Source organism: Mesoplodon mirus (assembly GCF_964341445.2).
Source record: "Mesoplodon mirus genome assembly, chromosome: 16".
In the NCBI taxonomy this organism is placed as follows: domain Eukaryota; kingdom Metazoa; phylum Chordata; class Mammalia; order Artiodactyla; family Ziphiidae; genus Mesoplodon; species Mesoplodon mirus.
In genome coordinates, this window is record NC_138992.1 from 15828144 (window position 1) to 15849052 (window position 20909).

General features: G+C 53.9%; 1 protein-coding gene across 1 annotated transcript; it reads right to left on the reverse strand.

Annotated features, from left to right (window-relative positions):
* Positions 1 to 661: 661 nt before the first annotated feature.
* FAM83A (family with sequence similarity 83 member A) lies at positions 662 to 20431 on the reverse strand (the record flags this gene model as incomplete). Its single annotated transcript, XM_082601271.1, has 4 exons — positions 662 to 1196; positions 9697 to 9821; positions 11428 to 11595; positions 19952 to 20431. The coding sequence occupies 4 exons, from the start codon at positions 20429 to 20431 to the stop codon at positions 662 to 664; spliced, it is 1308 nt and encodes a 435-aa protein (XP_082457397.1).
* Between the last annotated feature and the right edge of the window lie 478 nt (positions 20432 to 20909).

The following is a 20909-nucleotide window of genomic DNA, read 5'->3' on the forward strand; positions in this document are numbered from 1 at the left end:
TGCCTTGGTTTGCTTCACCCTTGGTGGCCACACTTTCAACCAGCCACACACAACTTACAGTGGCAGGTTCTGGGGCCTCATCCCTAATTCATCGGGCCAGGGATACTCTAGTATTATGCTCTTCCAAGGAGGAGGTTTCCCTCCCCTCCCAGAAACATCTAGAATGTCCCCATACTTTCTCCTGAATCTGTCTCTCCAGAATCTCTGGGGAGCAGACCACCCCTGGGCACTGGGACACAGGAGTACCTGGGTCACACCCACCCCCTGCCTCTCAGTGCCTCAGTTTACCCATATGTAAAACTTGGGCTGCATCAGCCCCGTCTCACATTACAGAGATTGGGAAAATGTTAATACGAAAGCACTGGCTGCTCTTTGGAGAAAGGGGCTCTATTTTCATGATTTTGTCCTCTAGCTCCCTGCCCCTCACCTCCCTGGAAACTTCTGGAATGTGCTGCATAGGCCGTACTAGAGAGGGGAGCCCAGGGAAGTGTAGGGGTCAGCAAGCGAACGTCTGAGGCCTGGGAACATTCAAACACAGGCAACGGTTTCGTCTAAGTGCCTTTAGTTCAAAGGGCCACTGGTTAAAGTGGGGTCCTTGAGCCAGAAAATCCAAGAATGCCCAGCTTTGGCCCTGGGGAGGTCAGCTGGAGGAAGGGACCCTTCAGAAATTCGGGGAGGCCTGTAGAAAGGGCCTCCGGGTGTGGGCCACCCTGGGCACCAGGCCAAGCTGCTCGACCTGCAGCTGCATAGGCCTGTAGCCGTTGAGGTTGCTGTAGAGAGCAGACAGGCCATCGTGGGGCCTCGGGGAGAAGCGGGCCTGTAAGGTCAGGGCCCCCCAAGGGCCATGATAGGGCTGGAACCTGGGGGCCAGAGGTGGGTTTGGGGCCAGGGGGCTGCCGGGCCCCGAGGACGTGGACAGACTCCGGTTCTGGGGGTTGCTGCCTGTCGACTGGCTGCTGAAGGGGTTGGAGGACGCGTGGTCGCTGGTGGAGCAGCTACTGCCGCTGCGGCGGCCGGGTCGGGGGCCGGGGGCTGCTCTGGGCTGGAGGGGTGCGGCCGGCCTGGGCGACCTGAGGCCCATCACGGGCTTGGAGGAGGCGTAGAGGTGGCGGAACTCCTCGTCGAACAGCTCCACCGCCTGGCCCGTGAACTTGGAGAGGATGTTCCTGTGCACATGCCCACAGAGCCAGGTGAAGCTGGAGGCGAGAGGAGAGAGAGTGAGGGTCGGGGATGGGGAGGCCTCGGGCACCCTGCTCCTGGAGGGTCACTGACGCGTGCCCACCGCTTCTTCCACCCAGGCCCAAACCCTGGTTATCCCCTCCCACAGACGGGAGGACTGAAGCTCAGAGACCAGCAAATGTTCGCAGGGGAGTAGTTAAGATGCAGAGTGAATCCGGGCCTCCGGTCAGTGTTCCCTCCTGGTGCTCAGGTTATGGCCCCTTAGAAGATCCCTGTGGAGGCACAAAGGGGCTGAGTGCCAGTGTCCCCAGTTCTGTGCTGATGTGAGTCACCAGCTGCTGGGGCCTTAGCGGCTCCACCTGTGACAGGTGTGACACCTGCCTCTTCTAACCAGATAGGTTAGCAGTCTGGGGCTGCTCCTTGGAAGGAAGCGCTCTATTTCCATGAAAAGCTGAAGGGTGTAGCCCAGTTTTCAGGCAAATGGGCCGGAAGGGGTGCGAGTGGGAGGGAGAATCCTGTGCTCTTTGGGGGATGGAAAGGAGAGCACAGGGGTGAGCCCACAGGATGGGAAAGAAGCCGCATCAGTGCGCTTGCCCAGACACCCACGGGAGGCCGCCCTTAAGCAGAGGCCTTGGCCTTCCCTCCATTTACACATTTTAAATGGAAACCAAATGTTCAAGGCATTTGTGTGTTACCTTTTTTGATTCCCTAATTTAAACAGATTCCTTTCTATCTCTGATGGGAAACTCCCCTCATCACCCCACTCCCTGCAAAAAAGCCTGGTGGCAGCACAGAAGACCCACCAAGAACATCATTTGAGAGATTCCTGGGTCCCTAATACTGTGGACCTAGGCGTGGGGAGCAATGGGGACAGCATGGTCAGAGGGGGACAGGGTCACTGGGGGGGACAGAAAGGACCCAACCAAGAGTCTCAGCCCCCAGCCCCCAGCCCACGTGTCTTGCCACCAAAAGGCGGGCCCAGCTTCTGGAGTCCCCTGCTCTGTGAGGCCGGGCGGGGCCCACACGGGGCCGGAGCAATCCTGGGAAGAACAGCGAGGCTTTGTTTAAACCTCACCGCCTGCCCAGGAGCCACCCACGCACCCAGAGAGGTGAGCAGCTGATGCCGTGCCTCTGGCCAACCAGGTGACGGGGAAGGCAGCAAACTCTGGGACAGCCAGACTCTTGGCTACACGAAGAAATCAATCACCCTGTGTTCTTTGGAATCAGGCTAGATTAGAACAAGCAACTGCATGCTTTCTTAACAAAGCAGGTCTAGGGGACTTCCCTGGCGGTCCAGTGGTTGAGACGCTCCGCACTTCCACTCCAAGGGTCACGGGTTCGATCCTTGGTCGGAGAACTAGGATCCCTCCCGCCACATGGCCCCACCCCCCCAAAAAAGGCAGGTCCAAAGGTGCCCTGGCAGTGTTTCAGGCCCCCATGCACCCTCTGTGCCCCTGTGCCCCTTGTGTATCCCTGCACCACCTGAGTGCCATCCCCTGACCCTGCTCACTGCTCATGGGTTTCCCTCCTCTACACCCCACATGACCATTCATCCTGTGCTCTAGCTTTTACACTTTCTTTTATCACCACCCATGGTAAGAATTACATTTTATTTTTATTGTTTTTTTGGCCCTTAAGTAGATAGTTGATTTAATCATGATTTTTGGCTCAAGAACCACTCTCATCATTGATCTATTAATGGCCCATTTACATTTCTGCAGCTTTATTTTATTTTTGGGCCACGCCAAGCGGCTTGTGGGATCTTAGTTCCCCGGCCAGGGATTGAACCCGGGCTCTTGGCAGTGAAAGTGCAGAGTCCTAACCACTGGACCGCCAGGGAAATCCCTTTACTTAGTTATTTTAAATAATCTAATAAGCACCTATGAACCCATCACCTAAAATAAAAAGCATTTTGACAATAACCAGCATCTAATCACATGGTCCCTCCTAGGAACCCATCCAGTTTCCCCCAAATAGAGGAAATCATCACCCAGAATCCTGTGTCATGGTTCCCATACTTTCCTTTTTCCATAGTAAAAGTTTTCTATACTCTTGAAAGTACCGTCAGCCTTCCATGTACTCGAGTTCTGCATCTGACGATTCAACCAACCACAGACGGAAAATACTCAGAAAAAATTTTTCCAGAAAGTTTCAAAAGGCAAGACTTGAATTTGCCCCATTGGCAACTATTTACATAGTATTTACATCGTATTAGGTATTATAAGTAATCTAGAGATGATTTAAAGTATTCAGGAGGATATGGCTAAGTTATATGCAAATACTACACCATTCTATATAAGGCACTTGAGCATCCTCAGATTTTGGTATCTGTGGGGATACTAGAACCAATCCCCCACAGATGCGGAGGAACAACTGTAAATATTTCTGTTTTAGTTGTTTTTAACATATATCTTTGGGGATTTTTTTTCACTTAAACATTGCAGTTTATCTATGTTATCTCTTGTCGCTGCACTTCTCTTGTCTTTGACTGTTGTATGATATTCCACTGGGGGCTATATCATGGTTTATTCATACATTCTCTCATTGATAGGCCTTTGGGTTGTTTCCATGGTTCTTCTCTTGTGACCAGTGCTGCTGTGCACACTCTTATACCTGTCTTCTACTGTCCTGTGGACCCGTTTCTCTTGGACATACACCTAGGAGTGGAACTGCTGGATAAAGCTAGGTGAATGTTGTTTTAGAGAAAACGCCACGCTCTTCCCAAAGCCACTGTACGGATTTGCAACCCCATCAGCAGTGTAGAAATTTGTAAATGCATTGTTTGTACTGTCAGGCTTCTCACTGGCTGGCCAAAGAGTTTGTTCAGGTTTTTCTGTAAGATGCTATGGAAAAACCTAAGTGAACTTTTTGGCCAACCCAATTTTGTTTTGCTGAATAGGTATAAAACGTTTACCTCATTCTAGCCTTGATTTGCATTTTCCTGATCACTGAGGATGCTGAACATCTTTTCGTGTGTTTCCTCCCCGTGAAAAGCCTGCTCTCACACCACCCCCACCCCCGCGGCCCACACTTCCATTGTGCTGTTTCTCTTGTGGTTTGTGGGAGTTCATTGTGATTCTTGACTCTAATCTTGTCAGGGCATCATGCAAACCTGCTCCCGGTTTGTAGTCTGACTTTTCACATCCTTTGAGCTGTCCTTGAGGGAACCAGGGTTCTTAACTGTAATACAGTCAGATTTAGCAATCTTTTATAGTGAATGCTTTTTTGTGTCCTGTTTAACACAGAGGGGGGGCTCTGTTAAGACACCGAATCCTTATCCTAAGGTCTCAAAGACATTCGTCTATATTTCCTACTAAGAGTCTTAAAATTTGTTTGTGACATTTAAGTTCTTTTAATCTATTAGGAGGTGATTTTGTGTGTGTGCACCGCATGTGTGCGTGTGTATGTGTGAAGTAGAATCCAACTTTTCACATGGAGAATTTTTTTTTCCGGTTTCACCTTTCCCCACTGCTCTGACATGCCCTGTCGTGTGGGAGTCTGTGTCTGGGCTTTCTGTTCTGTTCCATTTGTCACTGTGTGTGTGTCCTTCGCCCAGTGCCACATTGTCTTGGTTACTACAGCTCCATCTGGAAGGGCAAGTCCGCGCTGCCTGTTCTTCTTCAGACTCATCTTGGCTATTCTTGGAGAAATACATTTTACTGATACACTGTAACCTACTCACATACACAGAGACGTACATAACCTCACAACAATCTCCAGAACATCCTTTACCTCAGTGTGCTCTGATTATTTTTGTTCTATTTCATTTTTGAAGAATTCTGGGGATCATCCACTAAATCAGTTTCATAGACAGGGATGCACAGTTTCAAAAGCTGTATTCCTCTAGCCATACTGGATGGCCAGGACCTAACATGAACATCCATTCATTCAACAAATATTTATGGTCATGTATAAACATACCGGCACTGTATTAACTGAACTTCCTGCCAGGAAGCAATAGAAAAGAAAACAGACCCAGCCCAGGCCCCAACATCATCTTTCTTAAATCTTGGCTAAACAAGTTCGCAGAAAAGGTCTCTAGGGAATGATCTGGAAGCTGCCTCCGGCAAGATGAGTTAGCAAGGTAAAGACAACAGGATTGAGCTGTCCAGCAAAGGGAATAAACGGGAGCGTACAGACCCTGAGGCATGAAAGACCTGGGAGGAGGCCAGTATGGCTACTGCACAGAGCAGGGGAAGAAGATTCCTGCTAAGACAGAGGCCGCCGTAAGAAGGTGGATTTTTTTTCCCCCCTAGGAGCAATGACATGCATGGAAGGATGGTAAGGATGGAAGTGATTTGATCTTGTTTGTGTTTAAAAATCTTTCTGTTCCTGGTAAAGCCCAGGGTGGCCGCAGGGGTCGGGGCAGGAGTGGACTCAGGAGCCGGTTGGCAGGCCATGCTGATACCATGCTGTCACTCATGCTCTTGCAGCTGCCTGATTCTGCACCTCACCCCCGCCCCAATCTCTTCCTCCTCCAAGCCTCAATCCAACCTCCTGGACCTGCCAGCAGAAGTGGGAGCTCCCTCCTGGCTGACCCCAGAGCACTTTCTCAGCTCATGCTGATCTTAGAGCACGCACCATACCACGCCCTGTGGTCATTCATCTACATTCTTGACGAGGGAGAGAGGAGTTCTGTGTCCCCAGCATGTGGCACAGCACCTGTGCTGGGCGAGACCCTCAACAAGAGCTGAAATGTTGAAACGCACACCCTCCCCACTCCCACCCCCACGGCTCAGCCAGAGAAGCGGACAGAGCCCTTCAGTTTGGGAGAACTGTGTGCAACCAGAGAGGGGGGCCCAAATATCTGCAGCCCAGGGACAGGTGGACTGAAAGGATGGGGGTGAAGGCTTTTCTGATTGATTTTTTGTTTTTACTGGAAACAGCTCTAAGGGTCCCAGGGAAAAGGATCCTCTGAAAGGCTGGCAAACAGATCACCTTTGAATGTTGAGAGCAAAAACATTATAGTTGTCCTGCCCTCCCTCCAGAAGCTGGATTCTCCACAGTTCCCAGGAATGGCCCGGCATGTCTTCAAGCCCACTGCCACCTTCCTCCTGGCACCTCCCATATCAAGCCCGACCTGGCCTCAGCAGGCGCTAACGAGCTGGAGATCCTAGTCAAGGAAGCTGTGACCCTGACCCAGTCACCTACCCTCTCTGTGCCTCAATTCCCATCTGTCAGTTAGAAGAACAATGCCTCCCTCCAAATGTCACGAGGATTAAGGGATTTCCCTGGCGGTCCAGTGGTTAGGACTCCTCACTTCCACTGCAGGGGCCACGGGCTTGCTCCCTGGTTGGGGAGCTAAGATCCCGCATGCCGTGCGGCAAGGCAAAAACAAAACAAACAAACAAAAAGTCACGAAGATTAAATCCTTACTACAGGTCTGATGGCACCTGGCCCAGGGCCTGGCACAAAGCTCAGCAGGTGGTTATGCTTCTTTCTGCCCCTTCCAAGGGCAAGGCCACCCCTGCATGGTGAGCTCAAAGGGCAAATACAGATGAAAACTGAGAGAGTTCATTCTCCTTATTGAAAATAAGAGGAGAGGCTTCTCCCCCCGCTTCACCTCTGTTCAGAATTTCTTTCTCTGTCCCTTTCAAATGTATGGAAATCGTTTTAATGGCTAAATAAGCCACTTGCCAGTCACACAACTGGCTGCTCAAAGATGGGGAAGGGGAAGTGACCGCTTCGTGGTGGAGGGGCTGTGGATATGTCATCCCCACGTCTGTGTATGCCGCTCTGACAAAAGACGTTCTTTTGAGCTGAAGGAATTTGAGAAGCAGGTGCAGGAAGGCCTCTCTGACCTCCCTCTTCTCTCTGAAGCCAGTCACAAGGCCCTCATGTGAGAGATGCCCTCCCTGTACCCAGAGGAAAGGAGCATCCTTATCTCCAAGGGCAGGGGGACTCAGAGGGATCCGAATGGACCGGCCTCGCTCTGTTTCCCCCAGTAACTACCCTTACCTCTTCCCTTTCGTCCTATCACGTTTTTCCGTGACTGCCCGTTCTTCATCCAACCTCATATAAAAACACTCAGGTTTGGGCTTCCCTGGTGGCGCAGTGGTTGAGAGTCCGCCTGCCGATGCAGGGGACACGGATTCGTGCCCCGGTCCGGGAAGATCCCACATGCCGCGGAGCGGCTGGGCCCGTGAGCCATGGCCGCTGAGCCTGTGCGTCCAGAGCCTGTGCTCCGCAACTGGAGGGGCCAACAACAGTGAGAGGCCCGCGTACCGCCAAAAAAAAAAAAAAAAAAAAAAAAACCACTCAGGTTTAACCATTTCTTTGGGTCTTCATTTCCTTTTGAAGGCTCCTGTGTCACGTAAAACTTGTATTAAATAGATTTGTCTGCTTTTCTCCTGTTAATCTGTCTCTCACCTGTCCATTTTACAGGGCCCCAGCCAGAGAACCGAGAAGGGTATTAGAAAAAAGTGTTTCCTGGGACTTCCTGGTGGTCCAGTGGTGGCACGGGACCACTGCGCTTCCACTGCAGGGAGCACGGGTTCGACCCCTGGTCAGGGAACTCAGGTCCCACAGGCTGTGTAGCCGAAAAAGAAAAGAGTTCTTCCTCCCGTACAGTGGGTGCGTGGTTTCTTTGGGGGGCAATGAAAGTGTTTTGGACTAGACAGTGGCGACGGTTGCACACACCGTGAATGTACTACATGCCTCCGAATTGTGCAGTTTAAATGGTTAATTTGTGTTAGCGTGAATGTCACCTAACAAAGAAGAGTGCGAGAATTCCTCTGCTTTGATTGACCCCCTCCCTCCAGGCTTGGCTCCTGGGTCTGGGACAACTGCCCAGGCCCAGACCTCACCCTTCCCCTCCAGGTGGTGAACTCGGTCTAGTGGTGCTTGGTCAAGGTCAGAGGTCAAGGTCGGAGGCCTGATGTGGGGTTTTAGGCTGAGCTCCCACCCTGAGCTGTATTTGCTTGCTGCCCAGAGGCCTTTGTCCCTCTCTAGGGACAGAACCAAAGGCTGATAAGGTGGCTTTGGCCACTTGGGGAGGGGAGCTCAGCCCCACCTCAGCCTCTTACAAACAACCGAGGGCTGGAGACAGGGCCTGAGAATCAGAAGCAGGGGGGCTCCGTTGTCCACAGGTGCCCCCGGATAGAGCAGAGGATGAGGGGAGAGGCTGTGGGTGGAAACAGACGTGGACTCAGTGACCCCAGGACACTGGAGGTGTCCCCTCCGGGCTGCCTCGTCCCCGAGCCCCCTCCCTGCACACTAGCTGTAAAACGTCAGCTCTTCCCCTCGCAGAGGGACAGTGCCTCCCAGCTTCCTCTACTGCAGCCCGTGAGGTGGAGGCCACAGGCCCTTCGCACAGCTGAGGAGGACAGGCTCAGGAAGAGGTGGAGATGGGGAGCCAGAGAGGGGCACCCTGGCGCCGTCCCAGGCCCCCTTCCCTCCCCTGGGTTTGTTATCGGTTACCCACCTAGTTTGAGCGGAGCTGCAGGAGGGAGCCCCATCCTGTTCCATGCCTGCAGCAGGCCTGGTCTGTATCTACTAGGTCTCTACATAGCTGGTAAGTGAATGAAGGAACAGAGAGGTGCAGTGACTTGCCTGAGGTCACACAGCCGGGAAGCTGCAGAGCTGGGAACTGAACTGAGCTTATCTGGCTTCTAGGCTGGGTTGCTGCCACTTCCGGCCCCTAGCGCCAGCCTGAGGTCCCATGAAATTTGGAGACACTTCTGACAGGGAAGTGGAGGAGGGGCCGGGAAGCTGGTGGTCAGGGGCCACAGAGGGGGACGCTTGTCATCTTACCTAGGACATGGTGACAGCTCAGCAAGCCCTGGCAATTCTGAAGGGAGAGGAGGGCTGTCTCGGTGCTCTCCAGTCTTCTCGGGGCCCACACACCCTCTCCCCCAGCCAATGTGGCGTCGCCCAGCCCTGCTCTGCTGGGCAGCCCTTCTCGACCAGTGTCTTCTCAGCCCACACCCTTTCAAGTCTTGCCTATTCCATGTCCCTTCCCTTGGGGCTTTGGCCGGCTGATAGCAACCACTTATTGAGCACCTACTGTGTGCTGGGAGCTACACTACACTTTGCAAATTTTATCTCATTGAGTCTTAACAATAGTCTGCAAGGGGAAGTATTGTTATCCCCATTTTACGGATGAGAAAAGTGATGCTAAAAAGAATTGCACACTTTAAATGGGTGAAGTATCTGACACGTGAATTACATCTCAATACATTCACTATATTAAAATAACCAAACATTTTAAAAATAAAGTGGGGCCCCCATACACAACCAAACAAATCGCATGGCTTTAGAATCACACCTGAGAGATCTGAGGAGGGAGACAGGATTTTATGTCCTATTGCCACGTAAAGGGAAACCAAGGCACTTGGAAGTGTCTCCCTACCCCGAAGTCCTCCCAGGAAGGGCCCAGATTTTCCCCTTTCGCCCAGGCTGGTCCTGCCTCCAGCCTCGTGTATATGATGAGTCCCCAGCTCCCCCAGGGGGTTGCTGGTGGGCGTGTGGGCCTCGGCCTCCGCAAAGCCCCGACAGAAGGTGAAGCGCAGCGCTCACCTGTACGATCCGCACAGGACGTATCTCCAGTCGGAGATGATGAACTTGTCCTGGATTTGGCCGGCGAACTTCCTGCCTGATTTGGCGCAGTACACCTCTCCTTCCACGCTCTGGATGGCAACGTTCTGTGGCAAGGGAAGTCAAGGTGTCCGCGCTAATTGCGTACCCAGAGATACGCACTTGCCTAAGAAAACATCTGGAAGGATGCTCGCCAAGAGTAAACAGGTTATTGCTAGTTGCTGAGATTGTGGGCCATTGTTATGTTTTCCTTGGCTGAATTTTCTAAATTTTCTTCAATGTCCTGACATTATTTGAGTAATGGGGGGGAAAAAAAGAAGAAGAAAAGAAAAGAAAGGGGAGGTGGTAGAACTCAAACAAAGCAGAAAATAGAAGGGAGATGAGGGCCTGGTGTCCACAGAGCCCTCAGTCCAGGCTCCCGTCGCCCACAGAGGTCTGGCAAGCCCAGCCTCACCCTGTAAGTGGCTTTAGTGACATGAGTCCCTGACTCCAGGCTGGTCAGAGGGAAGGCCCAGTGCAATCAGAGGGGCGGCTTTGTGGAGACCTCAATGGACCCTAGATTGCTGTAAGAAAAGGTGTGGCCACAGCCCAAATTGTGGCCCTGTTTGTCCCTTTCCTCCCCAGTGGCACCCGCTGCTCCAGCCCTCAAGCCGGCACCCCTGGAAGCTGAAGAAATGCAAGGCAGGTGAGGCGGGGGCTGTCAGAGGCCGGCGGGACGCTCCTGTTGCCGGGAATGCCCGCTGGTAGCTGGGTGGGCTCTGGGAAGGGGATGCCCAGCGCCTCCAACCACTCCTTCCAGCCTCTCCACAAGCTCTGGGGGTGGCGGGAGCAGGGCCATGTCCCACTGTCCCTTGGTGCAGTGGGTGTGGGCCATGAGGACAAGGCCTGCACTGACTCTCTGGACCTGTTTCGATGGCCTCATGCTGAGGCCGTGTGATCCACGTTACGTCAAGCAGACCCAGCAGTCGGGGGACCTGAGGCCTGTGGCGACCGGAGGTGCCTGGACTCAGCTGCATCCCGGTCAGTGTGGAGGGGAAGGGAAGGAGGAAGGCGGGCAGGTTGGGGTCTCCTGAGGCTGACCTGCCTGAGCTGGGGGGCAGTCACCAAGGAAACCACCTGTCAGCTGTTGAGCTGGGTCTGCTTGTGAAAGCTGTGGGCGGTTTCATGTTAGCGCTTGAATTAGCTGCCCCAAATTTGCCATGACTAAATGAACCCTCATCTCTGGGTTTCCCTTCTCCTTGCGGGAAGAAGGAAGTGAGGAGTTTGGTTAAGTCCAAGAGGGTCAGCATCCTGTTGGGGCCATGGAGTCCTAAAGATGCATCACACGGGTCCTGGATGTCTCCCTGCCCCGGAAGTGCATCCACTGGGTCTCCTCAGCTGAGAGGAGAAAAGGCAGAGGTCGGGCCCCTTTATCCTTCCCAGGCCCCAGTGGAGCTGTGTGAGGTCAAAGGGCTATGAGTGGGAATGATGGAAATCTCTTCCAGGCCAGGTCCTAAAAACATCCCTCGGAATCCTCCCTCCCTCTCTCTCCCTGTCACCATGTCTCGGGGGCCGTGTATTCCTTATGGTGCAGCTACAAGGTGAGGGAGGGCCGTCTGGACTGGACCTTGAGCAAGAAAGGAACGTGTGTTATGTTAAGCCATTGAGATGGGGGCATGCGTAGCCTATTCTATCCCAACACAAAATACCTTTTATACTGTCACGGGACCCTACCTTGAGGTGACTGTCAGAGATCTGGGCTTTGTCACACATCTCCCGGAAGAGCTTCACGCCTCCCTGGTCCAGGAGCACACAGACGAACACCCCGCGCTTGTTGGCCGCCTCTAGGATGTCACAGAAGATCTCCACGTCCGTGAACACATCCATCAGGATGGCCAGGACCTGGGCCAGGGCAGAGGGATCGGACCCCAGAGAGTCAGGGCCAGGTGCTGACTTCTTGCAGCCAAACCCCCTCAGTCCCAGCCGGCCTGGGAGAGCTGTTCCCTTTGCTGCTGCGCTGGAGCGGGGAGGGTCTGACAGGGCAGGACTCAAGGAGGGGCGCAGAGCTGCCGTGCTGGGCCTGCCTCTGTCCTGACGTCACCTCTCCAGCCCCACCACAGGTCCTCTGGCCTCTCCACCCACTGCTGGCATGGAGAGTGCAGAGGACGAGGGGGAGATGAGCAAAAAGAGGAGGCGGGGTGGGGGGAGATGAGGCCAAGGGGAGGCGGCCTGGCAGGGTCACAGGAGAGGGACAGATTTAAAGTCACAGGTTCTCAGCCATTTGGAGCTTTAAGGCACTCTAGGGCCACTGGCTTTCAAATGTTTTTAAGCCGTGGAATCCTCGCCTCAAACAAAATCCCTGTGGAGACCCCAGGGGATATAAACTAGACTAGAGTGAGCTGCCCCAGTGGGATGGAGAAGGGAGTCCTGCTCAGCCAGCAGGTACTGCATCCTCCATCTTAGCAGAAACTTGGGGGGTTGGGGGCCCTAGATAGCCAACAATGGGGAGAGACGTATGTGTTCCTGCCTACCAGGCACCCCTCCTTCCTGCCAACAGCACCCCGAGCTCACTTTATTTTATTTTTGGCCACACCGTGCGACTTGTGGGATCTTAGTTCCCCAGCCAGGGATAGACCCCAGGCCCCCTGCAGCGGAAGCACCCAGTTCTAACCACTGGACCGCCAGGGAACTCCCCCAAGCTCACTTGAAGGAATTACCTCTGCTCCACCATCCATGTGCTTTGGGTGGGGTTACTGCCGTGCCCTGGATTGGGTGCGGGGGAGGCACACTGAAGCCAGACCACTGGCCACAGGAATTGGCCCAAAGGTGGTCACATGACATGTTATCCTCATGGGAGTCAGCCCAGGACTTTTGCTGGGACTCCTGGGGAAAGGAGGCATTCCTTCTACTGGGATTGCTTAGCTAGTAGATTATAAACTACAGCTGCTGGCAGCCATCTTGCCCCATGTGGGGACAGCCTGCCTGAAAGCAAAGCCAGATCTGGAGAAACCAGGGCTAAGAGGTGGAGACAGATGCCCAGCAGCATCCTTTCAACATCTGATTTCAGGTACCCCTGAAGCCAATCCTATGCTTGACTTGTCCACTGAGGATGTCAATGCATGGTCCTCCTCTTAAGCTTTTGGGGTTACTGTCTGTGATGTTGTGACTTATAATAAGAAATGTATATTTGGTCTTCATATCAGTTTCTGGCACAGAGCTCCTAATACCCTGGGAATTTCCAACGTGATGAGAGCTGAGAGCAATAAAGGGGTCTTTTGTTATGTTAATGAGGCGACTTTCAGACCTAAGGGCATTGGCACTTAAGGATGCAGGAGCTCTTTGCCAGGAGGACCAACCTTGTGATCAGTGGGTTGGAACTTTTAGTCTAACCCCACAGCCCCTGGTGGAGAAGGGAGGAGCTGGAGGTTGATCAGTCACCAATGGCCAATGATTTGATCAATCATGCCTATGTAATGAAGCTCCATAAACACCCAAAAGGAGAGGGTTCAGAAAGCATCTCGTTGTTGGACACGTGAGGGTTTAGGGAGATTGGTGCACTGAGAGATGCACTATGCATCTCTTCCCTCTGGCTGTTCCTGAGTTATATCCTTTTATAATAAGCCGGTACTCTATTAAGGAAAATGTTTCTCTGCTCTCAGCCACTCTAGCAAGTTGATCAAACCCAAGGAGGGGTCGTTGGAATCTCTAATCTGTCGCTAGTTGGTCAGAAGCACAGGTGACAATCTCGGCTTGCGATTGGTGTGAATTGAGTTGTAGGACACCCAGCTGATGTCCAAGAATTGCTTGGTGCTGTGGGAAAGGCTCCCACACAGTGGAATGGAACAGACCTAGAACTCTTTGTCACTCAGTCAAAAGTCCTTCCTAGTACCTAAATTGTGGTGTGTTGAGAAGTGGATTATTAGGCAGCCAGTAAAAATGATTATTATAATGGTTACATAGAAACTATAGGACTTCCCTGGTGGCGCAGTGGTTGAGAGTCCACCTGCTGATGCAGGGGACACGGGTTCATGCCCCGGTCTGGGAAGATCCCACATGCTGCAGAGCGGCTGGGCCCATGAGCCATGGCTGCTGGGCCTGCACGTCCGGAGCCTGTGCTCCGCAACGGGAGAGGCCACAACAGTGAGAGGCCTGCGTACTGCAAAAAAAAAAAAACCAAAAAACACTGCACGATAGAAGAGCATTAACTGTCATGTAAGTTGGGTCTAACTGTAAGCCCAGGGAGTATAAACGGAAGCATATGCAAAAGTAAAGTGTGTCGTTAAAATATGATTGTGATTTTTATATGCATTATTCTTGAGCAAGTGTGGATAATGTTAGAATAACACCATGAGAGAATGTTGTTTTAAGTCAGGTTACGGGAGAGGGTTAAAATTAGTGCCCACACCACTATGGGCATAAAAAAGAAACAGAGTAGGGTTCTTGTTAGGGCCAATCAGACGGCCCAGCCCCGAGGTGTGGGGTTGGCTGAGAACGGGAAGGAGGTACTTCCCGTGCTAAGGAAGGAAGTTGGCCTGGGAGCGCTGCCTGGCCGGCGGACTCTGAGAATCTGGAGTTTCAGTGAGATGGCGGGGCCCAGCCATGGGGCTGCTGGTCCACTAGGGTGATACCCACAGACAGGGGTCATCCTGCGGAGACCTCAAATCCTGGCTGAGAATCCCTCACTACCTGCCCGGTAGACGTGAGTTCCTTATGGGCTGGAAATCCTGCTGCTTTGGGAAGGGCAGGGGGCAGGAGGGGAAAGAGGATTTGGGTCCCGGTGGGACCACCAAGCATGTTGGGGCCAGTTGTTGGGGGGACTTAGCACCCCATGGCCCAGTTTGTGCTTCGATTGCTACTCTTCCCTCTTTCTCTCCTATGTGCTGATGCTCCCTTTTTTTTTTTTTTTGCGGTACGCGGGCCTCTCACTGTTGTGGCCTCTCCCGTTGCAGAGCACAGGCTCCAGACGCGCAGGCTCAGCGGCCATGGCTCACGGGCCCAGCCGCTCCGCGGCATGTGGGATCTTCCCGGACCGGGGCACGAACCCGTGTCCCCTGCATCGGCAGGCGGACTCCCAACCACTGCGCCACCAAGGAAGCCCTGATGCTCCCTTTTTGAGCTTGCTTTTGGTGGATGAGTAATAACAGCAGCAACTCTTTCTTGAGCACCTACTCTCAGCCGTTCGTCCGTCCCCTGTAACCTTCACAACACCGTTAGCCTGGCTTCCCGGGTGAAGAGCCAGGAGTGCAGAGATGTTAAGTCACTTTCCAAAAGCTGGAATGCGAGGAGATGCCCCAGACCCCAACCCAGAGCCATGCTCCCAACTGCAGCCTACTGCAGGCCTAAGAGAAGGGCTGTGATCTCTGCTTACATCAGATACAGCCTGTCCCTCCTTTGCTCGTGGGTTAGGATGGGCCAAGGAGGGAGAGTCGAGCCCTGGGAGGGTTGGGGGACCCCAGAGCAGAACTCAAAGAGAATGTGGACAGAAGAAGAGAAGGGGGCCCAGGTGGACCCTCCCCCATCACCTATCTGCTGACCCCAGTGCGAGGGGGCCAACAGCCCTCAAAAAGGCAGCAGTGAGAGGACCATCCCCCTGCAACCACATGTTCCCACCTGTTTGTGTCGCCTCTGGGTGTGCCTGGTGGTCCCCTCCCTCACCGCCAATCTGGAGCAGTGACAATATGCCAGCGCTGAGCCGCGGCTCCCAGAGGGGGAGAGGGGCTTCCTCTAGGGAACTCCCGTGGGAAGGGAGACACGCCAATCACAGATCCCAGGAGGATGCTGGGGTGGGCGGGGGGGGGGCGGGCAGGGAGCACCTCTGCTGGCCCTTGGGGGCCGTCCCATCCTACTCTGGCGGGACCTAGACGGGACCTGGGCTGGGTAGAGGCACCCCATTGCCCAGAGACCCCACGGGCCTGGCAGGCTGGACCCCTCTCTCCCAGGTCTGCCCGTCCCTCGGCGGCCCTTGTTGGGGGAACAGCCGGAGACCTCGCCCTGGGGACCCTGGTGGTGTTCGAGGCCCTGGAATCCCAGTTGTCAGGCATGGGGCAGACCTACTCATCAGCTCTCTGGGGGCGCAGTAGGGGTGGGGGCAGGATTGTGCAGTTCCTGCTCAAATTTCTTGCTGTGTCGCGTCCCTCCACCCTTGTCCCTTGTTCAGCTGCTCCCAGGGCAGGGGCTCGGCCTGAAAAGGTGGTCCTTGACACCTAGGGGTGGGGGGAGCTTCTTTGGGGCCTTCTCACAGCGGCCCCCTTGGTCCTCTACATGCTCGCCCCACTCTCCCCCCACCTCCCCAGAGAACTGAATAGATTCTTCTCTCTGCAGTGAAAGGGAGAGGGAGAGGGGATCCAGCAGGGACAGGGGACAGCTCAAGTTCTCCAACTTTTTGGTCCTGGGACCCCTTTACACTCTTAAAACTTACTGAGGATTCCAAAGAGCTTTGGTTTATGTGGATTATAACTACTGAGACTTGTCAAATTAGAAACAAACTGAGAAAATTCTTAATGTTTATTAGTTATTTTAAAATAACTAATATTCCTTACTTAAAACAATATTAAGCCCATTCCATGTTAACATAAATAACAATTTTAAAGCAAAAATAACTATACTTTCCAAAACAACAGCAAAACGGAGTGAGCAGAATGGCATTATTTTACAGTTTTGCAACTCTCTGTGGTATCTGGCTTACCAGGAGACAGCTGGTTCTCACATCGGCTTCTGTAGCAGTGTGTTGTGATGTGTTGTTGGGAAGGAGATGTATAAAGATAATCCGGCCTCACACAGATAAGTGCTTAGAAAGGGCAGGACCTCCCAGACCCATTGGAAGGGTTTTGGAACTCTCAGGGATCCTGGACCAGACTTGGAGGATGGATAATTCATGTTTTTTGTTTTCTGTATTTTATGACACTTTGACATCCCAGCGCCAACTGATTACTAGAGAAAACAAGCACTTCGACTAGGCGCAGCCTCTGATATGCTAACCGAGCAATCCAGAGCCATGTCCCAAGCCTCCTTTATCGGACTCTCCAGCATCCAGACAGTATTTCCCTGCCCATCCTAAATCACCCCAGTGCCAGCTATGGGACAACCAGGGACCATATGTGGCCCAGAGCCTGCTAGAATTATTCAAACTAGCCAATCCTAAACTGTTCACCTGGCCCTGCCTTGCCTTTCCTTCAAAACCACAGTAAAGGCTTGTGCCTGTGTGTTCCCCTGGCTCCTGCCTCCTGATGGACCCTGGTGCTCCCCGTGTGGCCCTGCACGGTGTGTGGTGCCTCCTGCTTCTAGGACACTGTGAGTGAAAACCTCTTCCTCACTGACAGTCCTTTCCACGTCTCTCTACCTCCAGGTCATCCAGACCTCTCGCTCCTCTTGACGTCTGCATCTGACACACCCTAGACCTGGAATTCCTTTACGTGCCCTCTCTGCCCAGCAAACTCTTACTCAGCTGTTGAGACTCACTTCAGAGGCCACCGCTTCTGTGATGCCTGCCTTAGTCACCCTCCCCTCTGCTTCCCGGCACGAAGCGTTGCTCAAGCCCAGCACTGCCATCCACCAGTGTCCCCTCTCTTCCCACCTCTCCCCCAAGGGCAGGTGGCTGGAGGGAGGGAGGCCTCTTGTTCTGCTCTGCCATCCTGGGCCTGACCAACGACTTCGGCTTTGTGGAGTCAAGGAAGGAGAGCGTGCAGGGAAAGAGGGAGAACGCCTGCTCCTCAGGGAACAGAAGCTGCTTCGGGAAACACCCAGCAGGCTGGCTCCGTTTGTGCCCCTCTCTTCTCTTCTCGAGGGGGCTGAAGCCACAGGAGAGGGAGAAACAAACCCCCTGTCCTCCTCCCTCTGTGTGGACACAGCCTACTTCCATCTACAGCCTGTGGCTGGGGACCCAGCCCCCTCTGGCATCTCTGTGGGAACAGGTCACTGGTCACTCCTGAGCCCTGTGTGTGTGTGTGTGTGTGTGTGTGTGTGTGTTGTGTATGGGAGCGGTATTGCGAACTGCCTACAGGAGTCTGACAGGTAACAAGATGGGTGAAGTTCATCATGGCCTGGGACAAGAGGGAGTGGTGGGGACTGTGGCAAAGGTGACCCACCCAAAGAGGTGACCTCAACTCAGCGCCAACAGAGCCAGGTCTTCCGACTTGCTAAGAGGAGCTGGAAATTCTTACTTTCAGGTGAAATCTTCTGATCTTTAAGTGTTGTCCTAAATTTGTAACATACTGTGTTGATAAAGCAAAGGACAGCAGCAGGCCTCAAGGCCACAGAGGTGAACAGAGAGAAGCCTCTCTAGGTGGGGTAGGGGGAAGGGGAAGCACTCAGCCAGGGGATGATGTTTCACAAGCCTCAACCTGGCTTCTCTCCAGGGAGTCTCACTCACCCTTTGAGCCGCAGCTGTGGTTGAGAATTTCGCCAACTCCATTGGTCACCCCCCTCAGGCAAGCACTGAACTCCAGCAGAGACCAGAGGTAGCACACTTAGGAACAAGCCCTGGGAGCTGGAAGGGACCTCTTAGTCCAGTGTGGGATCTGGGGCCTGGGGAGGTCAAGGGACTTGCCCTGCGTTGTGCAGCCTGCCCCAGGCAGTGTGGGCGCTCCTGGCTGCCTGCCTGAGCCCACCTGTCAGTTCCTGAGGCTGCCTTGCCAAGGAAGCATGAAATGCTGCTCTAAAGTAGCCCAGCAGCCTGAAAAGCCAATACTCCACCCCTTGTCACCTTTTATTTTATTCTCCAGAGCTCCACTCCCTCCGTCCCCGTTTGAGCACAGCTTCGCCCCTCCTGGTGGCTTCTTCTGGAGCCATGAGATTACACACACTATTAGACATGGGAGGGGATTCTTTCATGAGCGTGGGATCTCAGCAGAAAATGAGCTTAAATATCAGTTTGTTCATGTTTGAATTATTAATATTATTATTATTATTATTTTTTTTTTGCGGTACACGGGCCTCTCACTGCTGTGGCCTCTCCCGTGGCGGAGCACAGGCTCCGGACGCGCAGGCTCAGTGGCCATGGCTCACAGGCCCAGCCGCTCTGCGGCATGTGGGATCTTCCCAGACCGGGGCGCGAACCTGCGTCCCCTGCATCGGCAGGAGGACTCTCAACCACCGCGCCACCAGGGAAGCCCCTGAATTCTTTTAAATGTAACAAAATAAATAATTTTAGTGATGAGAGAGACTCTTTACAGATGACAAAGTCCTTTTCTTGGAGTCCACTCTCACCCCTGCCCCTGCAGCTTCAGGAGAGTGGAGGGGCACCCATACCCCTGTGCTGAATAGTCATTTTGTGCACCTGGGTAGAATGATCTGGAGTTTCCCCCCCCCATTCCCCAGGGGAGCAGGCAGCCCCTGTGGGCCTGCAGTTCCAGGAGCATTGGGAGAACTCCCGGCCAAATGCCGGTCCTGGTGCCTGAAATTCTGCCAGCTAAGCTCTGGCCTTGAAGGATTTTTCTTCTAAAGTCACTTATTAAAATGTAAACACTCTGGGGAGGGAGAAACTTCTGCTGTCTCCTCTGTCCTCCGCCTGACCACAGGTTGGATTCAAGTGCTGCACTGAATTTGTGGGCAGACAGGTCTAAGCCGAGCCTGAGAGGAAACGGGGCGAGTTTGTGTCCCAGTGGAGTGGCCCCTTGATTCAGAAACACAGAAGTGAGGCACCTCGCCTAGCCTGGGGAACTCAGGAAAGGCTTCCTGAGAACGGGGCTTCAGTGCTGGGTCCTAAGAAGGAGTAGGTGTTAAGGGAAAAGCAGGGAAGGTGAGGGGGCTCCAGGCAGAGGGAACAGCATGTTCAGAGGCCTCAAGACAGAACCTGATGTGTCTGAGAATCTGCAGGTCACTCAGGATTGAGGGGCAGGAGGTGGAAGGGGAGCTGGAGAGGCCGTGAGCCATGCTACGGAGTCGGCTGGTCCCACTGGGGGCAACGGGGAGCCACTGAAGGCTCTAAGCAGCGAAGGGACCAAGTTAAATTTGAAGTATAGAAAAAGTGTCTACAGCAGCTTGGAGACCACGTGGTCGGGATCAAGATGGAACAGGAGGGTCAGATGGGAAGCTACTGCCAGAGTTCCAGTGATGGGTGTTGGTGGCCGGGACCCAGACTGTGACAAATGGGATCAGGAAGTCTGTGATCTAGGGCAAGGCAGAGAGTAACACCTCTGGTTCCATCCTAAGCTCCAGTCGCCTGGACTCCATCCCTTAGAGCAGAACGCACCCCCCTCTCCTCTCCTCCCCCAGTCCCCCCACCCCACGGCCAAGGAGACGCAGACTCCGCCATCGCTACCTGGCTGGTCCGGGCGATGCAGCGGCGGATGAGGCCCCTGATGTTGTTGTGCTTGTCCGTCTGGAAGTACACGGTGACGCTGGACTTTTCCTTCAGGTAGGGCTTCTCGGCTGAGGCCCAGGTGTGCAGCAAGGCCGGCTCGCTGCCCTCTGAGGCCACAGGGAAGTAGGTACTTGAGGCCACGGAGCAGGAATCGAGTCCCTTGGAACCTGCCGCGGCCCCTCCTGGGGGCTCCGGGGCAGAGTGGGGCTCCTTGGCCTGGGCCTGGATGTACTGGGCCTCCACCGAGGACAAGAAGTCCACCTCGCCTTCCTGGCTGAGCACCCGCCGGTAGGCCTCGGGACCCCCATCTAAGAGGGCATCTGTGGCCAGCCGGGCACTCTCATTGTCACTGAAGTCAGCCCTGGCTGGCCGGACCCACTGGCTCTTGACATCTTCCAGGCGTTTCTGGATCTTGCCCATCTGCCTTGCCCAGCTCATGCTGCCCTGTCCCTCGGTCGTTGGGGAGGCAGCTGGCACCTGAGCTCTTCCTGATGTCAGGGGCAAGCGGGCCACACCACCCAGGAGGAGCGGGGCTCACAGCACGTCTGGAAAGCACCCACTCCTAGCGCTGTTGTGCGGCCAGCATCCAGGATTACCTGCTCCAAGGTAATCCTGCACTCCTGAGCAATGCTTCACAACGATCATCACCCACTGCCAGGGGTTGGTTTATCTCTGAGTGACACCCGCCCTGCCCGCGGGCCAGGAGGGCTGGCTCTATCACGCCTGGGCACACTCAGCCCTGGGAGACTTCTTCTCCTCCCAGCAGCCGAGGTGAGCCGGCTTTCCAGCTTGTTGTGCAATCCTCCCGAGACCCTCAGGCCCCATTTACAAAGCAAACAGCCTCTCCTAGCACCGTCACCGCTGTGCCTCAGGTCCCGTCCTGTGCTCCTCATTTCAGATGCCAATTGGTTCAAAG